Source organism: Dermacentor variabilis, chromosome 5, assembly GCF_050947875.1.
Source record: "Dermacentor variabilis isolate Ectoservices chromosome 5, ASM5094787v1, whole genome shotgun sequence".
NCBI lineage: Eukaryota > Metazoa > Arthropoda > Arachnida > Ixodida > Ixodidae > Dermacentor > Dermacentor variabilis.
Window position 1 is genome coordinate 116,687,532 of NC_134572.1, and position 16,868 is coordinate 116,704,399.

Genomic DNA, 16,868 nt, shown 5'->3' on the forward strand with positions numbered 1-16,868 from the left:
TTTGGTAGCAATGAGCGAGCGCCTAGTGTAGCAGCAACATGTCATCATCAACACAATTTAGTGCAAACGCAGCATACAGGCACGGAGCACAGTATAAGCTCGACCCAGAAGCACAGTCCGTATAGGCCACGTGCCACCGTACGCGCCGGTGCTTTACGGAAATGACTGCAGAGGACCGGCTAGACTTGCATCCACTAAGTGCTTGGTCTCCAGCACGCGCTATATAGCATTTGTTTGCCATATCGATTTAAAAGACAGCAACGAACAGCTGTATTTGGCTATGCCAAATTCAACAAGTCGCTCCTCAGTCCACAAGGCCAAGATGCCGTCTTATGCGCAAGAACTATCGTCATCGTTTCTGCCGCAGTTATCAGCGCAACGAGTTACTTGCCTTCTCGAATACCTGAGAGCGGCAGTGTTTGCTATGCAGCTCTAAAGGTTGCTGACGCTGGTATTCCCACCAAGGCGTCATGTGGCGCTTAGTAGGGTGTTTAGTCCAGCCGAAGCCGTTGTTTACTTCCAGCCAGCGAGCGTCTCGACAAGATTGCGTCGCACCAAGTTGGTACCGAGGAACCAGACACTATAATTGCATCGTATACGGTTCGTGGATTAAAGAAATCGCGCGAGTTTGCAGATTTTAAAGCAAGATGTTTCACCGTGAGGCAGCAGATAACTCCCGGCAGTAACCTTCCTGAAATACATTTAATGACTTTCCTTATATAGGTTGTACGCATATTCCGATAAGCTTAGTAAACCTGTTTCTATATGACCGACTTGCCCTTTCCTCGTTGCATTCGTTGTGTCTCCCTCCTTTATTAACGTCCCCCGAAGCACTCGCTTAACGGCACAAGCACCCGTCAATGCGCAGCAAAAAGAATAAATACGAAAAACAAAAAAAAGAAGGGCCAGAAAATTACGTTAGCGGAGCTACAAAGACTACATAAACACTGTTTAGTCCAGGAAGAGAGTTGAGGAACGAGCCGCTCTTGTTCGTCATTCAGATGAAGTCACCGTGCAATTGTTTACGGATATAGATGCTCGGAAAAGAAAAAAAAATGAAAAGTTGCGAAAGAACGGCAGCCGGGCAGAAAAACTAATCCCAATTTCTGTGTTCTGCCGAGCAAATCGCTTCCGTTCCTTGCTATAAATTGTGCGGTTATCGCTCGGTCCTTCGGCTCAGGCCGGTTTTCCAAAAGGCGCGCTTCGTCTCCCTGTCTTTCCGGGACAAACGTGAGTTTCCGAGTTTCCGGAGTCGCCCATGTGTACTCACGTTACGTCCCACTTTGTCTATCACGGCGGTACTGTTGTTTTGCCATGCACGCCTTTCTTTCCTTATCGGTTTTCAGTCGCTCTCGATAGGTGTGCCGTGAAAAGCCGGGTAGCCAGCTTTCTTCGTTTCTATTCCTGGGAATTATCTTTAATTGGGGGCCCTCTTCTGTTTCTAGTGAAAAAAAGAATACTAAATATGCTGTCGCACGCCTTCAAAGGCTCCATTGTTTAGCCACAAGTCAGTGTTTCATGCATGAATTTTGCGGAAGACCATTACGTTTGATATGTGCGAAGAGTAGCAAAGTAAAGGTAGGCCCTTTCGATATATGAAATAATAGGTCTGAAACTTTGTTAGCGTCGCGTTCTTTTTCTTTATTTCTGCCTTCTGAAAGTCACTACTAATAGGCAATAGTTCTTCAAACAGAATGCCTTATCTGCACTTAGCATATTTATGTCTCCTACATATCATAACATTCCGGTGTCGTTGGCATAACCGCATAGTACGTCTGTTACTTTTCCAGGGGCTTCTTCGTGGGGGCTGTTTGGAAAAAGGGCCTATGTGTATAAATAATTCTGTGAGAGATCGCTACAATTGTGCCGGGTCTGTCATTGCAGAACTAGTGCTTGAATAGCAGACTGTCTTGCAGAAAACAAACAAACAAACGGAAAAAGAAAAAAAATTAACAACGAAACTATTAGAGTTGTTACGGTGAACTAGGGACATGCAAGCTCCGTAACTATCAGTCATTCATTTCCAGAAGCCCGGTTATCAGTCTCCCCCCCCCCCCCCTTGGTAACCGAATATAATTTTCGTGACACTTTGGTGGAAACCGGGAACCCGTGTTACGCACATGTTTCATGCATAGCTGAAGAGCCACAATAATTTCTCGAAGTATGAACTTCTGTGAAAAGCATTTGCCCTCCAAAGCAGTTATTTAGTCGAATATGTTTCAACGCCGTGGCTTTTGCAGCACTGAGCAAATGTTTTAAAACAAAGCTTATTCAGCTGACGTTTGTTGTTATCTATTCATGATGCAAGCTACTCATGACTAAATTCGACATCACTAAAGCATCCTGCTGGGTTAGCTAGTACGTCCAGTTACTTGATTTTAACTCAAAACTTTCTCTTCGCACACAATTATAATTTTATGAGGCAGCACTCAGATGCACATATTTGAGGCGTGTAAGTCCCGTTCCCCCGAGTAAAGAAATAGACATTTTGCTTAAGTATGACACGTGATGATGATCAGTAAATTGTAGAACGCGAAGTTTGAGCTCTTCTTATATTAATGTTCTGCAATCTCCCTTCGCAAGCCTTAAATGATACAGGACTCAGGAGCACCCGAATTTTTTTTTTCTCTGCTGAATAATGCGGAAGCAGATCGTCAGGCTCTGGCCCAACCAGAGAGAAGAGGCTCATCTTCCGTTGAAACCTATGTCGTAAGGTACCCTAATAACCTACTAAATTATTCCGAAACCGGCGGACGTTTCCGAGAGGGTTGCAGCCAAGTGAATAGACAAATCAGTCGTTCTTTCGTCTCGGTAGGTCTCGCAATACACGATAGTATACGAGCTCTACGGGAAGACAACACGATTTTATGAGCTGCAGAATTGAAAACCTGGGCAAAGGGAGATTTATTTTGCGTAACTTGTTTTTCTTGATCGCCTGTTTAGTCAGATTGATAGCTTCTGCAAAACACTCTATGCAAATATTTAAATGGTTCCTTAATTTGGCGCTTGTTTCCTTTGGTTTGGCGTGTGTTTTGCGACAATAAAGCAGAAATAAATTTTAGTTGTAGCGCAGTTTTGACGCTCCGTCGTACTCACCAAAGGATAATACCAAATCAAGTTGGTAAAGCATGCGCACCATATTCTTTGTTTAAACGATATTAGTTTCCAGAATACTTGCCTTCAGATCCTGCTAAACGCCAAATATGGCACTTCGAATGTAAAACGCATTACGTTGTACGGTTGAAATCGACTGATCGTTATCAAATTAGGCAATATATGCAGCGTTATCAGGTTAGGGTAGTTATTCAACATGCTTACAGAGTGTTTACAGCAACAAGGACGTTTCCCCTTGAGACAGTTTTATATCACGCTGGCGTTGGTTTCACTGTGAGCTTGTGTTATTGGTTGCCAACGCTGATTTTGTCAGATATGTGTTCCTAAAAAAAATCACACGTGTTGAACGTAAACTATAACGCGTTTGTTTAGCATCCGAAAACATCAGTTCGATTTACGCTGAGATCATAAGCAGCTTCCGCTGATCACTGCGTATGTATCATATTGCAGGTCGCCTTATGCGAGACAGTCTCAACGAGAAACTATGACTTTGTATGTTGTGTGTTGCGCGTTTAGTGTGTGTCTGCTCACTATACGTATTATTTCATTTATCATCGTATTCACTTGAAGTAGCATCTCGAACAGGTATAGGTTTACAGGTATGTCGTATAGGTTTGAAAAGTATGCTAACTGTCATACATATACAGTTTTTATTGAAGAGGCTGTCGGCCTCTCTCTCCTTCAAATCATTTATGCGCGATGTGCTCTACAAATTTGGCTAGCTTTGGCTCATCCTGGCTCATTTAGAACATACTTAAGTACGTTCGAGCTAATTCAGGCCGTGCTACGTCGCCCGAGAAAGAAAGGAAACAGGGCGTACTTGAACGCATTGATATATTTCAGTTGCAGTACAGTAACCACCTTTATGCACCTTCATTATTGCACCGGTTACGCATTCGGGCACCGCACAAAGTCACTCACGTGGTTACCATCCTTCTGCTATATGCTGATTCACATAACTGCTAAGTTTTCACTGTGAAGATAGATTGTTCCTTTGGGAATACGTTTCTCTCCTCTCATCATCCTCTTGTTATTTCTTGATGCCGCAGTGATAAGTAGGACGTTACAGTGCTCGCAATAGCGGAACCAGTCCCGCTGCGAGGAGTCTGTGTGGAGGTAATCCTCGCAGAGCGGCTCGCTGACCACTTCCCTCCTTCTCTCTCTCTCTCTCTCTCTCGCAGCCGGGAGCGTAGCGAAGCGGCCCTGGAAGAACAGCACCTCGTGCGACCCGGACACGCACTTCGTCTGCCGGAGTGAACCAAAGATCTGCATAGCGCTATCCAGGGTGCGCGACGGCTCGGCTGACTGCCCCGACGCCTCGGACGAAGGTGAGCTGCTGCCCTCGCTCGTAGCCGCGTTTTCTGTTCGGACTGGCGTCAAATACTTCGCGCCATGGACACCTGCAAAATCACGTGCCAAGGCGCGAAAGAACAAACAAACATGAATCAAAACAAAACAAGCAAACCATTCTTGATTACAAGCTCCGTATCGGCGCACAACTGTACATGTGGACTGGTGAAAGTAGGTATAATAGCTGGGTGGGGGGCTGGGGGGTCCGTAAAGTATGATGTTTAGGTGCAGCGTGCAAAAAAGAAAAAAAAAAGACTTGTCTCTGTCTACGTCTTCTTTTCGTGCTGCAAGTAAAGGCCTGGCAAAGGACTCAATAAAGAGGCAAAATAACAACCTTGATAGGTACATAACGCTCCTGGTATTGCAAATAGAGTATGGGAGAGGCCTTTGCCCTGCAGTGGGCGTAACCAGGCTGATGATGATGATGATGATGATGATGATGATTGCAAATAGGTTAGTATTCCCTTCCCCTTGCCCATTTCCCCAAATAGGATTAGAGCCATCATTGCTAGACGCGCTGCTTATAACGTAACAAACGACTGGTTAGGAATAAGACTGACAAGGGGAACATTGTGTTGTTTCTAACCAGTTTTTTGTCACGCCTTAGGCAGCGCGTCTAGCCGCGATGTCTCGCCAACTAGCTCATAACACTAACATAGAACCGTCATTTAAATATATAATTATGTCTGGCTTACCGCGAGCAAAGGTGTGGTATGCCAGAGAGGACTCAAAAGCGAAAGGCAGGTGTTGAGGCCATAGGCTTATATGGCCTATCCGAGGGGGTAATCATTAGTTTAGTGACAACAAAAACTAAGATGCCTTGCATTACATTGGAAATGGAATAATCATCTTGCAAACTCGTGAATATTTTTGCAAAAGCTTTCTTACGCGCCAAATAGTAAGAAAATAATGATCACAGTTGCGATTTCGTCACATCTGTCGCAAAATAAAATAAAAATAGTGGAAGGGCCTCATTTTATTTTGTTTCGTGGTAATCAATCTTCGTCCATATAAGTAAAGAAAATTTAATTTCGGAAGAGTAGTCTACGATTAATAAAACGGTTCAACTGTATCTATTTAGCGTCCCTGTGATGTAAATGTATGAAAACAATACGGAATGGGCTAGAACTGATAGGTGCAAATATGCCGGTGGGAAACGCAAATCTCCCTGGTTGCCACGACAGCCGTGGCGTCTGAACGGTCGCAGGCCTGCATGTTGCCTTCCTTTAGTTCTTGGACAGCACAATGGTAAGCCCTGGACATTTCTGACCGCTGAGCCGCGCTCCAGGGTCAATTTCTATATAACTCCGGACACAAGAATCTCAGTCGAGCGGATGCAGAAAACATCACAGAGGCGACTTGTCACCACTTTCCGCTGATTCAGGCAACCTGGACCGAAAAAAATAAATAAAAGAAGAATAGGAAATACCTTTCATCGATATAGTTGCCTTCGCAGTCCTCATATAGAGAGTTTGCCCTGTGATTTGTACTGAAATACTTGCCACCGTGTGTCTCACGCAGAGGGTCTTCGAATTCTGCCTCACGTCGCAAGTGGCAGCGGTACAATCTAGTTTGTGTCTGAAAAAAAAAAAAAGAGTTGTTCTCTGCCCTTCTAACCTCTGCTCGAAACTTCAGGGAGCTTCCACCGGACGTCCTCGCGCCAGAATGACGGCGCGCGATTATTTAGTTTCGGGTGTCAGCAGTTTCCCAGACCCGAAGTTGCTGCGAGAAGACCGTTCTAGAGGAGGAAGGCCAACTGCACTTGATATCGAATGGCCGGTTTTTAAGGGACTCTACGGCGAGGTGTAGGGGCAACCTATTTTCCTCCTAGCATTGAAAAGGAAGAGGGCAGTGCTTTGTAGAGCAAGGTGCCATTTAGCCGCGAAGTGTTACCAGATCCAGGACGGCCAGTTTTCCGAAGGACTTTCGCGACAAGAATTCTATTTCTCCCCCCTTTTAGCGGGGAGGTGAACGTAGCGCTCCCTAGGTGCTCTGCTTTTTTTTCGTCGAAATTGGAGCCAGATCGATTGAGTGACTTGCTACCCCGAAGAACTGCGCAGATGCGCTCGTGCGCTCTTTGGGTTGAAAGGGACAATTGCTTTCTCGACGCTCTCTATACATGTTTCATCTTCTCGGCGTTTCTGTGCAGGGATACTAGAGAACTGCTTCTTGCCTTTTACACCGCGCACTCCACTCGGGATGACGATCAACTTGGTTCTAGCTGTGCGGCTCTGACACTGTTGGCAAAGCGTGAAGAGCTCAGCTTCTGTATCGCTAAATTAATATACGACGTCGCGTCGAGAATCGCAATTTCCTCAATGCCTTCGTCTGTTTTGCTTTGCCGACAACAGTTCGTCCTCCACCGTAGCGAAATTATTTCGACATGTTGCGGAACTTTTTTGTCAAGTAACCAGATTTCGCAGGAAGCATTCTCGAAGGCAGACAAAAAAGAGAATGGACGACGACCTATTTCATTCTAGTAATGATGGGGGCGGAAGAATAATAACCACACTATGAACACGCTTGTTTTATGGCTTATAAGTTAACAAATTTTGTCTGTGTGTCAGCAGTGACTCAGATGGATATTATTTTTTTTTCACCGCCATTCCACCTACATTATATGAAATGTGGGGTAGAATATTGACTAACAGGAAGCATTGATATAAATAAATGCGCCGTTTCTACTCTTCCTAAGTATGCGTCTCAATTCACTGGGCAGTCTTCCTTGCCTTTTTGGCGATCATTGTAACCGTCTTTGTCATTAAAATGATCACATCAAAACGCATATTCGTAGCAGAGATACTTGCTGTCTAGCCCTGTGCCATGCACTCTGGCAGAAAATAGGGGCTTCCCCGATTTGAGCTCGCATTGATAATAACATGGCTTAGAGGGCAAAAGAGCAGGGGCCGAATTTACCAAGCTTTTCATTGGTAAGTGCTTCTTTACACTGGTCAACACACTGCGCTAATAATTTGTCCAGCATCGGGACTGTCTGGAATTTTTGCTCTTGCGAAATAATTTAACGTAACACATTTTTTATTGTGAATATCGCCCCAGAATTAGACTCTGCAATTCACGAGCTGCACTTCTGGCTACTCAAGCTTACGCATATGGAATCTTGCCTTCCGTGCTTTACTGATGAACGGCGTCGAAAGGTGTTCGACCTGACTATGTGAGATCGGAGATTTGACTAGGTCGTTAGGACGTTGCCGGAGCTTGAACAAGAAGATCGCGTGCTTAGTAACAGTGCGGAATTCAGAGGTACGGAATTAAATACTACGTAGTAAATACTACGGCGTACTCATCAAATGAGCGTGTCACTGAGCTCTTTCAGACCAGACAGGCGTGACAAAAAAAAGAAAGAACTACGGATTTTTACACTTTCTGCAACACTGAAAATATAACGCTGGCGTTTGTAAAACAAGTCTTACAATTCAGAGCACAATAAAATGCTGTGATTTTACATGCCAAAACGACGATGTGATTATGGCGCGTGCCGTAGGGGGGTCGGATGGACTCCGGTTTACTTCGACAATCTGGGGTTCTCTAAAGTGCACCCAGTGCACGGTACGTAATCGTTTTTGCATTCCACCCAAATCAGGATGTCGCCGCCGCGGCTGGGGACAAACTCACGACCTCGAGCTCATCACCGGTGGCTATATAACTTTATATTGTTTGCCGAAAGAACTGTATCTTTTGTCTTTTCTCTAATACGTACGCAACCGGTCCTATTATTTTTGTGTAATGCATTATTATTATTTGTACAACATGTCTTGCATACATTTTTTTAGGCTATCTATTAATAATATATGTATATTATGTTTTGTTATATGCCCACTATATATACTCTTTTAGTCCTTCTGTGACGCCCCCTTTACCCAATGCCGCATACGAGGCCTGTAAGAACATGTTAAGCATAAATAAAAATAAAACAGTGCGACGCCATAGCCATTAGGTGACCGCAGCGGGTCGTTCAGAGCATGCCTGCGGCTTTTGGAGAGCTTGTAATCGTACGAGAATAATAAATAAATAAATAAATAAATAAATAAATAAATAGAAGGGAGAGTGACATTTTCGTGCTGCCATTTCATGATATTAGTTTCATGGGAATTGGAACTGCATGTGAAACAATATTTAGGTAGCCTAATTACGTTCGGCGATTAAGATAAAAGGAGCTGTGGGAGTTCACATGCTACAATACCTACTTAAAGATGCCTCCAAAGCCAAAGTATGCTTTCACAGGCCAATTCTGACAGATAACAGGGGAGAGGTGTTAGTATCGGGGCACACGGAACGAATACGGTTGACTCTGACACGTGTGCGTGTGAAAAGTTAACCGAGCCACAGGTAACGCTGTCGGATAGGTATTACAGCATCAAGAGCAGGAATCCCTGCCGGCATTCTCTGACAGTTGATGGGGATGGTCTCACATAAAGAATGCAGGTCGGCAACCAGAATAGGTCGGCGATGGACCATAGTCGCGGTTTACGGACACGGAAATCAATACGAAAAGAAAGCAAACCGCAAAGAAACATGAGAGAGAGAAACAAAATTAAAGAAATGTGACTCGAGAAAAAAACTGCTATGTCGGTTGTCGAAAGAGGCGAAACGCAGGCAGTGGAAAGGTGATATGCGAACTACGGGAAGTAAGCTTTCCTACCCTGTTCCCTTGGCTCACACAAAATGGCTGAGCTCCCACTCCCGGCATCACTTAGCCGAGGCTGGGTTGCAAGCAGCAGTGATGTAACAAACGAGAGATGGTGACAAAATTATCAGCACCAGCTTCTGCGCTCGCACTTTATTTCTGCTTCTAGGTTGACTTCCACTATCTTGTGCGGGTCAAGCATAATGTGCGACAAAGCACACTTACCGTCGAGGACGCTAAATGACGTTATGAGTGCCAAACTCTACTTGCTTAAGAAGGTATGCGCTCAGAACATGGCTTGTAGAGGACTTCAATGCGCAGATTCTTGCTCATTACTTTATTGAAATATAAGTACCGTCGTAGATGCGTCGGCCTATCAGTGTCTCGTGGTAGTACTACGTCTCCTATAAGTACCAGCTATGGATCCTGGATGGGCATGATTAGATATGAGCACGAAGCTTTTTGTATGCATGCACGTGTAAAAACGGATGCGTGTCTTGTTGGCTTACCACATCGCTATATCCAAGAGCGCGTAAAATACATAGAGACGGCGTTGAACACCACCAAGTGCTTTGGATTTCAACTCACCTTTATATCTGTGCTTATCGCGCCTTTAGATTTATCAAGTTAAGAACGTACTTCGTGCACAAGAAGAGTGAACTTGATGAAAATAATGAGAGAACAGCAGAGTTTAAGAAACATCTTCTTCGGTCTCCTGTTTTTAATGTCAAATCATCATATGCCCCATTGCGCGAAAATCCGTCGTAGTCGGCGTGACCTAAAGATGGTGCCAAAAATGGCCGACGGCGCAGAGAAAATCACGTCCAAAAACAAACGCCGGATTGACGGCAAATTTCTCAGGCAGCTGTCTGTGAACAGAGTATCGTAATGGCTCCGAAAAGAAAATTGAGCAAATTTTGGTCTGGGTGGGAATCGAACCTGGGCCTCTGGGATGCGTGACGAGCACGCTCCTCCGAGGCCACGGTGGTTCCACGTTTCTGCCTGATTAAAGGTGCGGCCTAGTGCGTGCGCCATTGGGCACTTGACGGGGGCGCAGTCAACCGGGAGGAGGTATTTGGTTTGCCAGCTGACAAGAAAATTTACTTGGAAAGGCGAAAGCTAGGAAAAGTTCGCTCGCGGCAAGAACCAAAGTTGATTCACGATCTAGCGGAAAATTAGGTGACACGACCCTGCGGGGATGTTATATTGCAAATTCGAAAAATATGTCTATAAAAAAAAGGGGGGAGGGAGGGAGAGAAGAAGGTGCACTTCGGCGCTCCTTCTTTTGCCTGTTCTGGGTTCCTCGGTTCGTTACGCAATCTACGAGTACCTTCCCCGTCATCACTCAGCGCCTGCACATCGTCTCGAACGGGAGAGAACGCAATAAACACGCCGTGGTCGCGTCGTTGCTGCTTCTAGCGGCGTGGCGCTACCTGGGAAAGAGAAGGATCGTTTCGGTATAATGGCACGGCGTCCTGTTAGCGCCGGGCGCTCGCTCGCATATGCTGTTGGGCCGCAGGCGCAATGTAGTTCGGGCTCCCACCAATCTAGGGAGACTCAACTTTTCTTTCCCCGTCGACACTTCTGCTGCCGCCTCCGCGCCGCCGAGCGGTCGCAGTGCGTGCATGCCGCGGCCATATTTCATGTCGGAGGCAGAGAGAGAGAGAGAGAAAGAGAGAGAGAGTCTTCCGCGTCTGAATGCGCGTTCGCTCGGCATCGGGTCATCCCTTTTCGTTCGCGTTCTCGCGGTGCCGAACCCTCGGGGCGTCGTTGTCGCCGGCGTCGAAAGAAACGCCGCCCAGACGCCTAGAGCTGCGTAGATCGAGAAGGAAAAGAGAGGCAATCAGGATGGGTTACACGTGAAAGCCTCAAACGCGAGTTGGCAATTACAGGGCCGAGCAGTTTCATTACTCTGGCGGCGCCGTTTCGCTCTCCGCATTTCTCTCTCTCTCTCTCTCTCTCGCCTCAGCTCTATACGTGTTGCGATCACGGAGGCCTATGGCGCCCTACATTTCTGTAGCCGACGCAGCGCCGTGAAACCTTTGCGTGCAAGCGCCGACGCGTAATGTGTGTCTGTGCATGCGCGCGTATGTGCCGGCGTGCGTGCGCGAGTGAGGGAGGGTGAACGTCTTTATACGTGTGTGTATGTTTTTTATACGTGTGCATACGTTTTTCATACGTGCGCATGCATTCTTTATGCGTGTGTGTATGTTTTTATACGTGTGTGTCAATTTTTGCGTGTCCCTGTTGGCGCATGTGCGCGAGCGCATGTGCTTACTGTGTGCTTAGAAATATGATCACTCCTCCCCCCCCCCTTTCTGCTATGGCCTCCCTGAAGGCTAAGTTCATTTTTCTATTTATGTTTTGTTCTCTCGTCGTAGTTTCGTTAGCCGTGCAGCGTTCCTTCGCGACGTCGGGACAGTATTCGTTCCCTGCTTATTACTATTTTTTTTTTTAAAGCTGCGCGGCCGGTTTAGTTTCGTTAGGTTGCACACGCTCTCCTAGCTCCTTCAGTGCTTTTAGTCGCGGCCCGCTAGATGGTCGCCTCGATAAAAGCTCTCAGCGGCTCCGACCTGTCCTCGTATTTTCTTTCTTTTTTTTCGCACTTTTGTTTTTCGTGACTTCTAATCTGTTCTTGCTCCCACCACGGCGGAACTAAAGAGGAGTTCCACGCCGAGCGGCTGGGGACTCGGGCGAGAACCAGCGTAATTTGATAACGCCGCAAGACAAAGAGAAAAGTACAAAATGAAATAACAGTTTCAGGGATAGGTGGGCGCGCGCAATGGAATGCTAATTTCCAGTGCGCGTCGCCGAAATGAAGCTGTTTGACAGCAAATCTCAACAAGCGCAGAGTAATGCGTTAGCGCACTGGTGTTGCCATTCACGTATCCTAGGCGTTGGTTGTTGTGGCATAGCTTATAAGTAGTGTAACAAAAAGTGACGACGTAACAATGTCACCGGTGACGAGACCATCTTGTACGCGACCATAGAGCAATATATGATAACTTGTAATCTTATCACTTACGTCGTAGCGAGGACAGATACACAATAGGTGCTCGATGGTTTCCTCGCACCTACAGGAGTCGCCCACCGGGCTCTCGGCCATCCCCGTACGACAGGAGCAAGCGCTTCTGAACGCCACTGCCAGCCACAAGCGGCACATCAAGGTTGTTTCGCCGCGGAAAAGGCTAGACGGCAGTTGTAGCCGTAGCATGGGGTCCAACTTATTCGACCGGCAATTGAAGGCACTTGAATAATTCCAGAAAGCATGTGACTTTTTGCGTACAGCGTCCGTGCTCGCTTATCGTCTGGGTGTTTTCGTGGGCAGACCGGGCAGCCCTGTCAGCAGAGTCGTTGACGATGATGCGACACTGAGCAGGAATCCACTGAACATTTGATCTTGTGCTTTGTTTCCAGAGCATGGTGGTAGAACGCCTCTCTGTCCGGGCAACCTTAAACCGACTGGACTCGAGGCCGTTCTCCGAGCCAAAGACGCTCGGACCGTGACTACAGCCGTCACTGGCACAAAAAGCGATTCGTGCACTAATAGACAACTTGAAGTTCATTGGTTTGAGAGACCGCTTATAGTGTTCCTGTGCAGAGAGAAGTGCACCCTCCCACGTGAACTCAGTGCTCCCTCTCTCTCCCTCTCTCGCTCTTTCTATTCTACTTTCCCTTATCCCCAGCGTAGGGTAGCAAACTGGATGCTCGTCTTGTTGATCTCCCTATCTTGCCTCTCCTTGCTTTCTCTATGTCTCTCTCTCACTCTCTATCTGTCTTATCACTTACGGCTGAGCCAGCTTCGTGGACTTTGGAGCTGGAATTACGAGGCAGCTGTAGTGATGAAAAGGTTGCTACTAATTACTGACAAGACGGTATGAATCAAACATTAAATGCTTCTTGGTGAGCGCGTGTGTTATGATCTTTCAATGTGCTTTAGTAAAGCAGTATAGCAGCTTTAGTTTATTTACGTTCTTCGTTTTCATGTTTTGTTCTTTTCGCTGTATTCGACGAGGGCGAGGATTTGGCCATAGCGGCTGACAAATCAGGCCTTGCATCGCGTTGGCTCTAATACTACAACGCTCGCAGCAAGAAATATTCAAAGTTTCACAGCTGGCACCTGAAAGTATTTGAGTGCCTACTACTTCTTGTGAATCACCGCTTCTGGTTGCCAGGTTTCTAACCATCACTCTTGTTTCTTTTTTTTCACTAGTACCGAACAAAGCACGTCCCATAACCGTCGCTTCTGATTTGCAGAAAATACAGTATATAGATCAGGCTCATGGTCATACCTGCTTGGTTTTAAGGACCCTAATAGTACAGAGGACCGGTTGACTCATTTTGTCCCGTCCTGACCATATGATTATGTTTTCCTCACTAAGCTTCTTGATTTAGGTATAGCAAAAAAAGAATAATACAAAAATGGGGGCACAGGCGCCTAATTCCTGACGATTAAATGACTATGAATTACATTACGCAAGTTATACGCAGGATATTTCTCACACTTAGGTGAGGTCCTTTAGTAGAGCAGGAAAAAAAAAAAAGGCTGTAAAAGAAAAGAAAGAAATCGGTCTATAATGTATAATGTAGCCGTAAGAAAGGTACCGCGCGAACATTTTTCACAGCTGTTGGTTTGCCCCGTTGTTCCTTCATCCGCGTTTGCCTTGCACTTAGCTGACGCGTCAGTGCTATCCGCGTCCTAAATCAGAATAATAAATTGCATTACAGCGTTCACCTTAAGACCGACAGGCCAACTGATTTAAAGAATAACGCCGCCTGGCTTTTCTTCAATAAAGCTCAACCGCGAAGGCAGGCTGCAATGCCAAGAACAGCAAGCGAGGAAACACTTTCGGTCGATGTCTCTCTTCGAAGGTCGTAAAACTTGAAGCTGTTGACTGGCCGCTCGCGACTCCGGATGACTCTTTGGACGGCTGGAGAGCCTTGACGGTCGCCGTGCGGCCCTACTGTACGTGTTTTCCTTCCAGCCTATAACCGGCTGCTATAGTCTCCACGGCACGCAGTACTGCGCGGCTCGTTTGCTGCACTTGAAGGTCGGGCTCCGTCGACGTCGTCGTCGTCGAGTTCTGTTGCATTCCCCAAGCGTGCACCAGCGCGTCCCTCGTTTCAGCGATGACCGGCGGCAGAGGCTGCAGCCATCTGGCAGGTGCGACGCCACGTGTATAAGTAGCCTCCCCTCCCCTGGCACATCGATGAGCGAAAGAGCTTAAATGGGCGACGGCCGTTGGGGTCTTCTCGTTCGCCCACCTGCTTCCTCGAGCCCACTTCCATTAAGAGAATGAAAGAAGAGATAGCGTCGTTAATCGAGGTGCGCAATTACGGATCTTGGTGCTGGTGGCGGTGGTAGTGGTGTGGCGGTAGCAGGGGCGACGCTAGTTCACGTCTTTCATCTCTCTCTCTCTCTCTCTCTGTCGAGTTGCACGCCGCGATACCAGAGTTTTCGAGACTTGTCCGTATCACGTAACGAGCTTTGCACGCGGAAACCCATCGGCGGCGGCCTTGGATATTTCGAGACGATGATCGAGGCCTTGGCGAGCGGCTGAACCACGATGCGACGGTGCGTCCGTCACACAACGGAAAGCGCGCACATGCGCGCGCCTTCTTGAGTTCTGGCTATGCACACGATGCGGATTTAAACGGCGTGTTACGTCATCTATACATGTGTAAAGCCGGAGGAATGTTTTCTTTTTTTTTTTACGCAATGGGGGCTGAAAAACATACAAACATGTAAAGACGATATGTCGATAGTGGCGCGCCTATTACGGCGTATTAAAATAGCCAAGCCTACCTTGTGCGCACGGCGATAAAAGCTGAGTGTGAGTTTCGCAGGCGCGGCTGAATTATGGCCAGTTGGATAGGCGATCATCGCAACCGCGAACTGCTAAAGGAATAAATACAGAAAGGAGAGGAAAATGAGGAAAAAAAAACGCAGCGCGAAATTTTCCTTTCCTTCTTATGGTTCTTATTTTCTCCTTTCTTTTTTTGCAACAGCTGACAGTTCCTGTGAATGGAGCAGCTTTCAATACTTCATCGCCTACGAGTCTTACACCAGGCTATTTTCCGCGTAATTTCGCAAGCTGGTGGGCGAATACCGATGCAAATAGTGGTCCGTTGCTAGGCTGTAAGAGTTGATTGAGGATTTTCCCGCGCACGCAGATGCACGCCAGCGAGAAGCCACGCCAGCTCACTTGATGACGAGAGAATTTCATGGCTTGTTCCCGTGCATCAGATGCGAAGAAAGAGGGGCGTAGACTTGTTTTGCCTGTCCGCGGCTGCTGAGAGCCGTATATGCCATAAAAGGGCCAGCGTCATTCCGTCTGTGCTGCTCTTTAGCCGCGATTACAGCGTCCCGGCTGAAGAATTTACGGGGGCCTCAGTTGATCGTGCACTTCTTGTCTACTGTTTGCAGTTCATGCTGAAATCCAAAGCAGTGTGTTTCTGACTTTTCGAACTGGTTGTAGTGCATGGAGAAATGTTCGATTTACTTCTTGTTTCTTTAATAATGCCAGCGTATCAGCTGATATCTAAGGTAGCTGAGCTCTCGTCAGGTCTCTCCGCCTCGAGTCCAGGCTTTGAAAGGCGAGGAAATCAACTTTCAATCTTAATTTCGATTGGTAGTACATTTTTTAACTTCAATCAAGTGTCACTGAGACACGTTATTATCCTTATTTTACGATATGCATTGTAAACATTTATTCGTAAAACGTAGAAACCACTGCCGCTTCGAGAACGCGTTTGCTTGTGACTTTCACGTGTACGTATTACGCCGAAATTGTGCCGACACATGTTAATTCCACGTCCTGTGCGTCCGTGCAACCGGAGGCTTGCTTGCAGGACCTCGACTACGTCGCGCAGCGTCTGAGCTTTGTCAATGTACTGCAGCGCTCGAGCTTTACAGACGTTAATTATGGCCGTAGCCTAAAAGCTGAAATCTAACATTTAGCAGGCACTCTAACAAATGTGTCGTCACTAATGTTAGATAAACTCTTTGATAATCAATGCTTTCGAAAACTACATTGCGTAGTTTCGCGTGGCGACACCAGCGTTAACTGGGCAAAGCAATGGATCCAGGAGTGTTCGGGTCATGTTTACACTCTCCTAGTTAAGTTTTCGGCGAGAGTTTCACGTGGAGCTCATGCAACAACGCGTACGTGCAAATCACTCAACGTGGCCATAAACATTCGTGGTCATCTAACAGCGATGCTATAGGCGAATGTGACCATAGATGTCCTGGGGCCCTATAACTTCAGATTATTCCCATATGTTTTTATTCCAATCTCCTGATGTCAAATTTGCTTAACCGCCGGCACAAGCATCGGGCGGTGACCCGCAGGGTTCTCTAAACACACTAATAAAATGCTCTCCTCGTTTATAGGAGGTTACTGTTGTTCGCTTTAAAAACGAATTACATTGCCTACACTGAGCGACTTGTCTTATCTAATTGGCTTACAAGAGGCGAGGGGCACGCTGAAGTGGAGAGGGATTCGATGGAGCCGAGCCAGTGCACTAAAAATCGATAACCGGATGGAGAGAGTGGTGATGTGATTGGTCCGCTTTCCCTTACTTAGCTTGCGGTGGCTGGTCGGAAATTGTGGTGGTATGCAACGGAAAGTTAAGAATGCCGTGTTAGGATTGGGGGCTCAATCACTGCCGCTTCGAGAACGCGTTTGCTTGTGACTTTCACGTGTACGTATTACGCCGAAATTGTGCCGACACATGTTAATTCCACGTCCTGTGCGTC

At 46.7% G+C, this 16,868-nt stretch overlaps 1 protein-coding gene across 4 annotated transcripts in view; it reads left to right on the forward strand.

The window, feature by feature from the left end:
• LOC142583088 (uncharacterized) overlaps positions 1-16,868 on the forward strand; it is a 249,566-nt gene that overhangs the window by 111,694 nt on the left and 121,004 nt on the right. For all 4 annotated transcript variants that reach the window (XM_075693382.1, XM_075693383.1, XM_075693385.1 and 1 more), the window contains exon 2: positions 4,296-4,442. In XM_075693382.1, the coding sequence (XP_075549497.1) occupies positions 4,296-4,442 (147 nt within the window). The remainder of the gene's footprint in view (positions 1-4,295; positions 4,443-16,868) is intronic.